Below are 12,928 nucleotides of genomic sequence, written 5' to 3' on the forward strand. Positions count from 1 at the left end.
CCTAAAACTGGGGGCCAAGCAACCCTTTGAGCACTGAGCTCTCAAAGGAAGGTGGCAGATCAATCCACAGCGGACTCGCATGTGTCTTGTAAAAGAGAAATATATATATATCTCCTTAGTGCACTTTCAGCTCCCAAACCATTGGCGGCGCTCATACAATGCACCCGCTAGCACGTAAATAACATCCAGATACATCTCTTCTCAGTCAAAGAAGAGAACGGCATTCCAGTGGTAGTTTCACACAACCTACATTTGTGGCCAAGTATATCAACACGTTTCGGCGAAAGCCTTGATCACGATCAAGGCCGTTGCCAAAACGTGTTGAAATACTGGACCTTTAAAAGACATACTTAAATGAAATTTGGGAGAAATATAGATTAGGACGTGTAGATGATCCTTTTGGGTAGTAACAGTAAGTATATTTAAAGCTGTAAGGCATTTTAACTTCGTGATATCGGTTGCCGCTGTAATTTTGCTATTTCTGCGAAAGTACAGCCGTACATAGCAATGACAAAGCATAATAAGTGGCTAATGATTGCCTTTACAAAAGTTAAAGGCAGACATATTGTTTTAAGTACACTTTGGCTGTATTCTTGCTCCCGGACTTTGATGTAGGTAAGTATTAGGTTTTATATTTTTCTCTACCTATTAACACTTTAATAAAGTGGTAATAGTTAAGGAAATTTAAGGTTCTATATATTTTTTACAATATAGGAAGTACTTCCTAGGAAGTACTGCAGTACCCAACATTAAATACATTGTACTACACTAGATTTCACAAATAGTGTACGTTCCTTTTTTTTTTTTTTTTTTTACATATTTCATGCTTTAGAAAGAAGGTCTACGGAGTACCACAGTAATACCTACAAAATTACCACGCAATTTTTTTTTAATCGCGTTCTCTATAAAGTACAGTAAAAATGTAGAATCATCAATACATTTCTCTACCCATTACCACTTTAAAAAAAGTGGTAAAAGGTAGGGAATAATAATAATAAAACCTACTACTTACCTATATCTAAGGCCCTAATTAAGAACGCATCAAAAGTGTGCTGAAACTTACACGTTTGCCTTTTACTTTTTGTAAAGACAACAATTAACCAATCAGAAACTGTCTTTTCATTGGAATGTACCCCAGTATACCGCGAAGCTACAGCGATAAACCACAGCACAATATATAACTAAGTCGTTTAACAGTAACAACTAACACTACTTATTTACACCTACTACTGAAAGTTACCTTTGACACCTCAATCTATATTCTTGATACAGTCCATCTACATCCATTCACCCACTTTCATGCTAAGTCTGTTTCAAGTAATGTACTCTGCTCCACGCCACACTAGAACAGTATACGCCCCTCAACCCTACTCAACTCCACTGTACACTGCTCAAGAACACTGTACTCCACTCAATGACAGTCTATGCCTCACCAATCCTCTGTAGCACTCTACTGTAAAACAATGTACTCCTATCCACTCTAGTTTACAGCACTACTTTACACTACGTACGACTCTACTCCACTCTACGCAACTCCAACTGCACCACTCTAGTATACTCTGCGAAACACTACTCCACTCTACGCCACCCTATCTCACTCAACTGTATGCGGCTCCTCTACCATACTGTACTGCCCTTTAGTCTACTCCACACCACTCCACTGTAACCCACTCTACACCATCCTACCACACTTTGTGACCCTCAGAGCCTGGGGAAAGCCAGGAGAGCTCAAGCACAGCTTGTAAAGGAGACCCCCCCCTCTCCCCCCGACAATGGGGGGTGATGGCAGATCTTTGATGAAGATGTTGAGGGGGGACAACAAGAGTGTGCACCTGGCACAGTTTGTCAGGCATGCCTCCACATCTGGGAGAGACAGCAGTCCCACTTCAATGAGGGGACCCCAAGGACCTAGAGACACAGCTTAGCCTCTTAGGGACCTAGGAGAAGGTGGCCGTAGAAGAAAGAAAAATGGCCAAGAAGCCTAGACGGCTCAAGCGGAGACTGAAGGCCCAAAGACATGGTGGCAGCACACAAAGACAGAGATAAATGCAGGAGTGCATAGGATTCTAGGTTGCCAAGCGTATTGTGTACAAGTATATTGAGGGGGATGATACAAATGGCTAGCTTCCTGTGAGTTGGGAATGAGAAGGGTGGGTGCCCACCATTGGGGATCCCTGTTGTAGGAACTGCCTGACAGTGGAGAGGGATAAGCTGCTGAAACTAGAAGAGGATGTGGCAGATCATATTCACAAGTGAAGGAGGCACTCATTGAGCTGTTTGGTCTAACACCTGAAGAATATAGGCAAACGTTTAGAAATACTCAGAAGGAATCAACTGAGACATGTGTAGACTTTGTAGATATTTCTACCACTGGAAGGCTGGGTCAGTGGGGCTCTACAATTTCGTAGTAAAAGAACACATACTTACGAAGTGTACCTAAGAGAAGTTACACTAGTGGATTCTAAGCTATCTAGCCCTAGAGAGCTGTGGAAGGTAGCAGATGATTTGGTACGTAGTAGGGTGCCCAAGTAATCCTAAGGTGGGGATCACAAGAGAAGGACAGCCTACCCCCTCACCTCCCCCCCCCCCTTTTTCAGGTGAAAGATGGGTCCAAACATAAAAAGTCAGATACTCCCAAAGAGTCCTCAAAAGATGCCCAGAGGGGCAGAGTCACATCCAATTCAAAGGGGAGGGGGTAGAGGTCTAATAATTTTAACCCTAAAAAGGCTGGGGTGTGCTATGACTGCAAACAGCCAGGGCACAAGTGAGGAGATTGTGTGTGCACCAAGTTGTCACCCACTGGTGACCAACCCAAAGGCATTGCAAATGTAGGGACGGGGTAGAAGTTATCACTGGAGATTGCAAGGGGTAGTCTCGATGGGTGGGGAGGAATTTGAACCCTTGGCTCATGGTCTGCCAATATGGTATAATACAAACATTGGACAAGAATGAATGTGGTTTAAGTCCAGACATACAGGTGCCAGCATCGCCATGGTTGTCGCCAAGCTGGTTTTCCCAGGGCAGCTAATACCGAACGAGGTGTACCAGATAGTTAACTCCAACAGTGTCACAAAGTCTCATCCTACAGCTATGGTAGACTGAGTGCGGAGGGATTACTGGCCCTAAGAAAGTAGCTGTGTTTCCTGCCATCTCAGTGGAGTGTCTGCTGGGCAAAAACCGTGAAACATTTGTTTTGTAGAGGTGAGCGATGCAGCAATGCTGGGTCTCTCTATGTGGCCATGTGCCTCCACCAGGGCACACAAGCCCTTCAGGGAGTCAAAGGACCTTGGAAAAATGGCCCATGGCCCTAGTTTTAAAGGGAAGAACAGGTAATCTGCGAAGGCAATTTCCCCAAATCCACAGGCCCAGGAGGAGTCTAACCATAGGGGGAAGGTCTGGTGCCTGAACTGGAGGCTGCTTCTTTGAAGAATTTGCCTGACCAAGCAGAGCTCAAAGGAATAAGTGGACCCTCCAGAGAGGACTTGAGCCAGGGGCAAAAGTCTTGTCCCACCTTTGAGGGCCTGAGACAGCTGTCTGTCAACCAGGAGGAGGGAGAGCCACAAACTCATAAGGTGTACTGGGAGGAGGGAATCCTGTACAGTGAGGCAAGGTATCCCCAGAACCAGGGACAACCAGGAGAGTGGTGGGATCGCCCAACAGTATAGAGAATTCCTCCTTAACCATGCCAATGACACTCCCTTACTTGGACATCTGGGGGAAGACCAAAACATGGGAAGACCAAAACATGGGAGAGATTGGTCAATCATTTTTACTGGCCACAAATGTAAGACAAGGTGAAGGAGTTTTGTCACTCCTGTGTCACTTGTCAAGACAGGTGGAAAGCACATTGCTCCCCTTACACCACTGCCTGTGGTAGGGACTCCCTTTGAGAGGGTAGGGGGGTGATATTGTTGGTCCCCAAGACCCACCTACGGTCTGTGGAAATAGGTTCATCTTGGTGGTAAGTGGGCCATGCCACCAGATAATCTAAAAGCTACCCACACCCAGACAGTTACTGCTCCTGTAGTAGCTAGAATCCTACTTGGTATCTTCCCCAGGGTTGGATTCCCTAAGGAGGTAATTTCAGATAAGGGCACAATTTTCACGTCTGCCTATATGAACTGCCATGTGGGATGAGTGTGGAGTGACTTAAGTTCACTCCTCCTACCATCCCCAAGAAAATGGTCTTGTGGATAGAATCAATAAAACCATGAAGAGCATGATTATACGTTGTAAAGGCATGTGTGTGGTAAAGGCATGCGTTGTAATAATGCGGTCATGGTAATGACAACGTTGCAAGTGCAGGCGGTCCCAGGATGCTTGTTTCCGGTCCAGGGAAGACCTGGCTTGGCAGTGCAGGCTGGACTGTTCCCATGAGGAACAGGGTCAAGACCGATTTGCATACGGCTGGGTCTGAATCGGGGTGGCGAAGGGAGCTAAAAAAAACAATGGTGGATTTGTTCACCTGAGAAACTCAGGAAGAGATGGTGTGTTCTCAGACCATGCCTACTATTTGCATACAGTTAGGTTCCTCAGGAAGGAGTAGATTTCAGTCCATGTGTACTACTCTTGGGCACCATGTAGGAGAGCCCTTGAATTTGGTGAGAAGGTTGGAAGAGACCTCTAAAAGAACCCAAACAAAATATCTTGGACTATGTGCTAGGACTTCTATCCAGAATGGCTGAATGCGTAACCACTGCACCTAAACTCCATATTATGTGCCCATTTCTGATATATATAGATTTCCCGATACCCATTCTTCACTCTACATATTATACCATATGAATTGGTCTATACTCTGTACACAATGAAAAACCATTGTACGGTGCAGCTCAGTTGTTAGCTCAGAGTACCTCCGGTTGTATATACCACTGTAAGCAGAAAGGTTTACCGGACGTAATGTTACATTGCTATTGTAAATCGGCCATTGAGAAAAGTTACAGATGAAAAGACACTGTCACAAATGGCCATTTTTTCCAACTGGTTTTCAATATTTATTTTAGCAACTGATTTCTTTGGGATGGCTCACTTCAAAACTTGAATTATGCTTGCCTAAGTCTGCAGCACTTGTATGTAGTAGTTCAGCTAACATGCTATGGCTGTTAGCCTCTAGTGTACAGAGTCTCAGAATTGTGAAGTCAGGCATTCTGGCTCTGCTCATTTTTAAGCTGCCTGCACATTTTAGTCCACCGACTTCTTAAAGTTTCACATTGCTCAAATGGGTGTCATTTCTGATATTCATATAGTTTCCTAGTCTTCATTGCTTAATTCTGCCCGCGAGAAAGTGTCACTCCTTGTCGGTGAAATGTAACTCATAATTACACTGAAATTATGAAAATGGCACATATAGCAATCTAAAACCATGGCAGCTATGACCTTACACTAACCTCATAGTAGCAATCAGAAATAGAGGAGAGATTATGGTGTTGACCTGCTTAGCCCAAAGTGACTCATGCAACAGGACAACTCTAAACACAATAATAAATCTAGAACTTTCACACGAAAAAGGGAGAGAAGAAGGATCTTAGAATCCCCAAGTTAAAGTCCAGACCTCAACCTGATGGAGATGTCGTGGTGGGACAAAGACAGGTGTGCCTAAAACCATCACCGTGCTTAAGCAGTTTTACAGGCAGAGGGGGATACAATTGCTCTCAGGTGATGAGACTTAAAGCTCTTAAAGTAAAGATTTATTTCACATTTATTGCCGCTAAAAGTCCACGTGTTAATGAATCAAGGGGGGCATTCTGAACCTGTGTTTAATGTTGCTTTTATTTATTATTTATTTATTTTAAAGGTGGCAAAGTGAAAGGTGTGTGTAATTTGCTAGTTGAGCTTGGATGTATCCAATATTGGGATTTAGTGAACATTCGATAAAGGTCAGATACGTTATGCGGTCTAAAAATAGAGACTTAAGAGGGTGTGAGATATATATATATTCACTTAAAAAACCATAGGTTTCACACGTTATAGTTAGGAATTAGCATTTAAAAAACCTTGCAAATTCACTTAAAAAACCATAGGTTTCACACATGTTATAGTTAGCTGGACATTTCCCTCGTAAAAAAACCAATGAAATTCCCCCGTTATAGTTAGTGCAGGCAACTATAACTCACGCGACCGCAATCCTCTGCTGATGACGTCAGATATTACATCACTGATTACATATGTGTCTTTCTGAAAAATAATTATTTGTATTATATGTATAGCTAAAGATTAATGGAAGAAGACATGGGTAAATAGGTGTCTAAATACAGTGATGTAATATCTGACGTCATCAGCAGAGGATTGTGGTCGCGTGAGTTATAGTTGCCTGCACTAACTATAACGGGGGAATTTCATTGGTTTTTTACGAGGGAAATGTCCAGCTAACTAGAACATGTGTGAAACCTATGGTTTTTTAAGTGAATTTGCAAGGTTTTTTAAATGCTAATTCCTAACCATAACGTGTGTGAAACTTATGGTTAAGTGAATTTGTACGGTTTTTTAAATGCTAAGTTATGTATTTATTAATATTTTTTCTTTTTCAGGTTTTTCACCGTGCGCGCGCTGTGGGCACTCGGTGCGCACCGAGCACCCACCCCGCACTTGGTCAAAAAAATACATGTTTTTTTCACCTTTGGGGGTCCTTCAGTGATCCCCTGACAAAGGCTAGGGGGTCAGGAACTGTCCACCCTGCCCCCTTTTCACGTTCTCCACCTTTGTTTTTCACTGCCTCAGACTGCGAGATACAAAATGGCGGCCGACACTTCCTGATTTGGACCGATTCGAATGTTTACTGACATCTAACAACCAATCAGAATTGCGCTCGCTCTGGAACTACTGAGCAGATTGACTCCAGATATTCAAAAGGCACATCCCTGACCTGAGGACTACCTCTCTGCCAAATTTCAAGTAATTCTGTTCAGCCGTTTGGGCTGTACCTTGGACTAAAGGTCCCTATAGAAAAATGCATGGGGAAAACGCCTTTTGGGACCCCCCCTTTTTTCTCGGCCCCCGCTTGACTAATCACCCCGAGACTTTCAGGGTAGGAGCGGAGCGCCCCACCTATTTTGAAAAATTCGCGAGGATTCGTCAACCGGCGCCAAAGTTATTCAAAATAGAATTTTCAGATTTTCTATGGAAACACGGTCCTAACTATAACTATCTACTGGCGACCGCCAGTAGATATATATATATATATCTATATATAGCAGACAATACGGACTTTGGCGCTGATTTTTTTTGTGTAACTCCGCTACTTTCAGAACAGACAAACTGCATTATGGGACGGGTAGTCCCGTTGGGTTTAAAGCACGTGCTGGGAGGCAACACACAAGTCGAACATTCATATTTGACGTTTAGTTGGGCCCCCGGGGAAGCGGCTGTTATTTATCCAGTCCCTTTGCCTTGTGTAAAATATATTTGAATCGGAGGTTTTCACTAACTTTGCGACCAGAATTTAAGAGGAAATGAACATCTGTTTTCACAGAAGAGGTCAGAGGCCCCATGCTGGCGGTTCCGTTATCAGTATTTATGGACAAGTTGAATTAGAATTTGCCATGAACTGACTAATTGAGGGGGAAAGCATTAGCAGCATGATTTCTTTTAAAGTACGCAGAACATTTTTGTTTTTTTATCATACAGGCAATACGCAATGGGGGTTTGGAGGCGCAAACGCATATGTAAATTTATTTTTTCGTTCTGAGCAGATGGCCTGAATTTTATATATATTTTTTTACATGCAATAAGATAATATATGGTGTTAGGTTATCATTTGCACTATGCAGTTCACACATTACTATATGTTGTTTACCTACCATATCGTGTACACATGTATAGTAGGTGTGTATACTTTTCACAGGGTCACTTTATATTTACGTGCATGATAGTATGTTTTTTATGCCCATGAATGATTCTAGTGGGATGGGCTATATATACTGCTTTTGCTATGGCGCCAAACAGATTGACAAAGGCTTCCAGCCAGCCAAAACGCGTCTCTCGTGTATCTTTGGGATTGAGGATGACTTGATCAAATAAAATAGATGCTGTATCCTGACTACCTAGAGTTCGTGCCTTCTTCCATGGTTAACCCTGTGGGAGCTGGTTGCTTGTGTGTGTATATATATATATATATATATATATATATATATATATATATATATATATATATATATATATATATATATATATATATATATATATATATATATATATATATATATATATATATATATATATATATATATATATATATATAGAAGAACGATAGTATCCCTGCACCTCCACAGCAATGGCGAACAGAGACGCGGACCCAGCGAAAGTAGGTTAGATGAAGTTTATTGTTCTTTAACCTCGAACCTGACGCGTTTCGGGCTACGAAAGCCCTTGCTCACAAGTCAGTTTGAAGCATACTCATCATTGTTTTTAAGTGCTTCACCGTGATTAGAGTGCTGACATCACATGATGTATAAACATAGAAGACACACTGCAAAACGTAACTGTTGTTACTAGTCTGTTTTCTAACATGGACTGCGTAAATGCAACTTATGGAGTCACTTCATTATATAATACAATTATACAGTACTAATAATAAATAGTTCTAAAATCCTATAAATAATATTAATAAATAGAGTCTTTATAAAATGTCTATATAAAAACACCTATGGTAACAATTGTATATATTGTGATTTAAAACCAAAAGATTTGTTAAAACAATGCAACAATTTCAATTGGTTGGGACTAAGTTTCCACAATACAAAATATCATCATGACTCCATGTTTTTATATAACTGCTTCAATGCTGCATGTTTTGTTGCCCATCTAGTTTATCTGTCCACAGACCAATCGTAGCAGTGTCATTTATACGGATTAAACGTGTTGATAAACTGATCCAAAGTGGATCGTCATAAAGTGCTAGTGCAAAAATAGAAATGTGCCAAATACATAGTCAGTAAAATGTGTAAGCAACTCTAAAAAAAAATCATCAAGGTAAAAGACAGTTAAAAACCCACATTCAACAAAGTTAAAAACCGGGCTAAAATCTGACTAAAACCAGTTGATATTTTCAATGATATATACGAAGTGGAACAAACCAAACAATCCTGTTTGGCTATCTTGAAAGAACTGTGCACTTATTTGCAATGGAAGTTGAATATCGACATTATATAGATTTTAATAACTCAAAAAATAAGTAGTAGACTAAACAACTACCTATATGTCTGAAGTCAGCAATCAAGCCACGTGTAGGTATCGTAAGACCCAATGATAGTTACAGAAAGTGGTACATTTCATCTGTATTGTTTAATCCATTGGGGGCCTTACTGTCAAATTCTATAATCATTTTAGATTCTAGTTGTCTTAGCCTCTTCTCTCTATTGCCTCCCCGTCGTAATTTGGGTACATTTGCCACTACAAAATATTTTAGACAGTTTAAATCATTATTGTGCACCAACTTAAAATGCCTAGCCACTGGGTAAGATGAATCGTTGTTAACTATGGCACGTAGGTGTTGTAGGATTCTGACGTGCACCTGCAGCTTCGTGCTTCCCACATATCTGAGACCACAGGTGCACGTCAGAACATACACTGCAAATTCTGTCTTGCAGTTGAATTTACCCAAAATTTTAGTAGTATGGGGGCTAAAGGGAGTAGAGTATGAGTCGGTATTCACTCCAAATCTGCACGCTCTACACGAAGAACACTTAACAAACCCTTGCTTGGGTTGTAACCAGTGCTTTGCAACATCAAGCTCTGGAAATGGTTTCGCGATCGGAGTTTTCATGGAAGGGCCCTTCCTATGAGTGATCGTAGGTCGCGAAGATAACATGGGGGCTAGGACCCCATCAGTCAGAACGATTTGCCAATTACGTTTGACAATTGACCTGATCTGTCTTTCCTGTCTATTGAATGTTGTAATCAATCTTGGAGTGTTGTTTCCGGTATCAGTGGCCTCCAGTTGGTCTTTAGGAAATAGAAGTGTCGTTCTCGGTATTGTTTCTACTTTACCAACTGCTTCATTGAGGATTTTATCATTGTATCCTCTCCTGCGGAATCTGCTAAGTGCTTCCTGTTTGCATAATTCATAATCTTCAGGAGTACTACAGATGCGTTTAAGGCGTGTAAGCTCCCCTAGGGGAATGCTTTTGATGGTGTGGTGTGGATGTGCGCTGCTGGCGTGTAAAGTGGTGTTCCCTGCTGTTGTTTTCCTATGTAGGGTAGTGGCCAGCTGGTTATTGTTGACATAAATTTTTACATCTAAGAAGTCAATTTGCGTCTTGCTCAGATGTGATGTAAACTTTAGATTATAGCTGTTACAGTTAATTTTGTCAATAAAATCCTTTGCACTTTTTTCATCCCCTTTCCAAATAATAAAAACATCATCAATATACCGCCACCACTGAATCACATGGGTGCGGTATTCATCATGGAATAAGCATTTGAGGACCTGCTCTTCCCACCAACCTGCATGCAAACATGCATAGCTGGGGGAAAAGCAGGCCCCCATAGCTACGCCTCTCTTCTGTATAAACACTTCATTGCCGAATAAAAAGAAGTTGTTAAACAAACACCATGAAGCAAGGTCTACCAGCATTTTGTTGTGATTATACATTTCCAACGGTCTTTTTCCCAAAAAATGTGCTAAGGCATTTAAGCCTATTTCGTGCTCGATACTGGTATAGAGCGACTCTATATCCAATGAGATGAGCAATAGATCTTCTGCCCATTGGATACTAGTTAGCTTATTCAGTAGATCCCCAGTGTCTCTAATGTATGTCGGAAGTTCTTTTACTAGATCTTGAAGGAAGAAATCCACATACTGCGTAATGTGTTCTCCCAAACTCCCAATCGCTGCAATGATGGGTCTTCCTGGCACTGGTTTAGTTAGTTTATGAACTTTGGGAATAAAGTATAATCTTGGCAGAATTGGGTGTTCCACAAACAGAAAATCAAATTCAGCCGCAGAGATGCATCCATCTCTTTTCCATTGGAGCAATTTACTTTTTAACCCATTCCTTGCTGTATTATATGTTTTCATATCAACCTTTCCATAGCATGTGTCATCATCCAGGTGTCTTTGCGCTTCTATTTTGTAGTCCTTCTGTGGCCAGAGCACAACATTGCCTCCTTTGTCCGATTTTGTAACCAATATTTCATGATTAGATTCCAGTTTTTTCACCAAATCATAGTACTTAATTTCTTGGTAACTCTTGTGTCGTTTTTTATGTTTGGTACGGTAGTGTAATTTTTTAATGTCCTCCACTACCACTTCGTGAAAGATGTCGATGGCGTCTTTCGGCATCATTGGTATAAATCTTGATTTTGGTTTGAAGGGGCTTATACCTGCACCACTTTGCCTGATATTAGCAGCTGATAGGCGCTCCTGTGTATTAGACAGATCAATGGTTTCCTGTGTCGTATCTGACTTATTCTCAAACAACTGATGTAACGTAAGCAAAGCTGGGGCATCTTTGGCCTGTAATCCCTTGTGTTCTCTGTGAGTACTGTCCTCTGTTGAAGTCTCTTTCAAGCCTTCTTTGATAGCAAAAAACTTTAATTTTAATTTACGAATGAAGCAGAATAAATCAATCCTTGTACGCGTATAGTTAAAGTCACTAAGCGGACAGAATGAGAGTCCCAGTGATCACAGTTGTTTTTCGGCTTGTGTGAGGGTGAAGGTGGACAGATTGATGATCGTCTTGTCATCTGCCTCTATTGTTTGCGCCAATAGGTTTTTTTCGACTTTTTTGTTGTGGCTTTTCTTATATATACACACACACACAAAAATAAAAAAAATCAGATGTAACTTTTGGTTGTATGTTAATATACATACACACATACAAGTTGATACTACAGATATCAAACAATTTGAAGATAACTGGAATCAAATCTAATCAATAAGGAACTTACAGATTATCTTGTATGCTATTACAATAGTAATTTATTTATTATTATTATTATTTTTTAAATCAGAAAGAATCAACCAGTCCCTTTAGTTAGTGAACGACCTCAAATAAATATTTAATAAAAAAAAAAAAGCACTGACAAGAGACCACAAACAGAATGAAACATTGGTACGGGGTTTGGCAGGCACTTTCATGACCCAGAGTGGACCAATGAATGTAGTGTTATCAAGTAAATAAGAGACCATTTGACATGTAAAGGGAAGGATTATTTTGTGCCCTTGTGTGTTCTATTGTGTATCAAATGCATTTCAGCCCATTTTATTGCAACAGAAACTAAAACCAAAACGGTATGGATTTCTCTGTTACAGTACCAAACACCAGTACCTTTCTGTCATAAATTCTGCATAATTGGAAAGAGGTTCATATGCAAATCATAACCAACTGTCGCCTAACAGTCATTCATTATGTTTCACATGATTCCATTCTTTGATACAACTTAAAGTATGGAGCAACATACTTTAAGAACCTGAATGTCCATGTAGCTTTGGGACAGCACTTAAGACATGTGCATGGAACAGTGGACAAACTAAATGAAGTTCTCTCAAGCAGGCCATTTGTGAAAGGCGTGGGAAAAACAGCAGGGTGAACGACAGCTGAAGGAGTTTCGGCATGAAGGCTCAGGGCAAATTAAAAATCTTTGTAATTACTGGACTGCTTTATAGAGGACAGTGTGCCACCCTGTATTAACTTCAGAGAATTATTTAAGCATCCACTCCATCTATGAATCCAAAAGTAGAAGTTAAATCAATTGATTGAATACAAGTATTGACAGTACCAACTGCATGCAACATATGAAAATATCTACCTCCGTGTCCATCATAGACTGAAAACATAGCAGTCTCGCTGTCCAATTCTGGAATGCAATTATGGGCATCCTGCAATAAAGAAAAACTGTTACATGCTCTTAATAGCCATAAATAAAATGTATTAAAAAAAAAATCTAAAAAGAAGCAAACCACAATAATCAACAAACGCTGCAATTTGCC

At 40.7% G+C, this 12,928-nt stretch overlaps 1 protein-coding gene across 3 annotated transcripts in view; it reads right to left on the minus strand.

The window, feature by feature from the left end:
- PPM1G (protein phosphatase, Mg2+/Mn2+ dependent 1G) overlaps positions 1–12,928 on the minus strand; it is a 142,892-nt gene that overhangs the window by 105,829 nt on the left and 24,135 nt on the right. For all 3 annotated transcript variants that reach the window (XM_085613303.1, XM_085613302.1, XM_085613304.1), the window contains exon 2: positions 12,748–12,817. In XM_085613303.1, coding sequence (XP_085469429.1) covers positions 12,748–12,775 — 28 coding nt within the window. In that variant the 5' untranslated portion in view covers positions 12,776–12,817. The remainder of the gene's footprint in view (positions 1–12,747; positions 12,818–12,928) is intronic.

Source organism: Triturus cristatus, chromosome 6 (genome assembly GCF_964204655.1).
Source record: "Triturus cristatus chromosome 6, aTriCri1.1, whole genome shotgun sequence".
Lineage (NCBI taxonomy): Eukaryota > Metazoa > Chordata > Amphibia > Caudata > Salamandridae > Triturus > Triturus cristatus.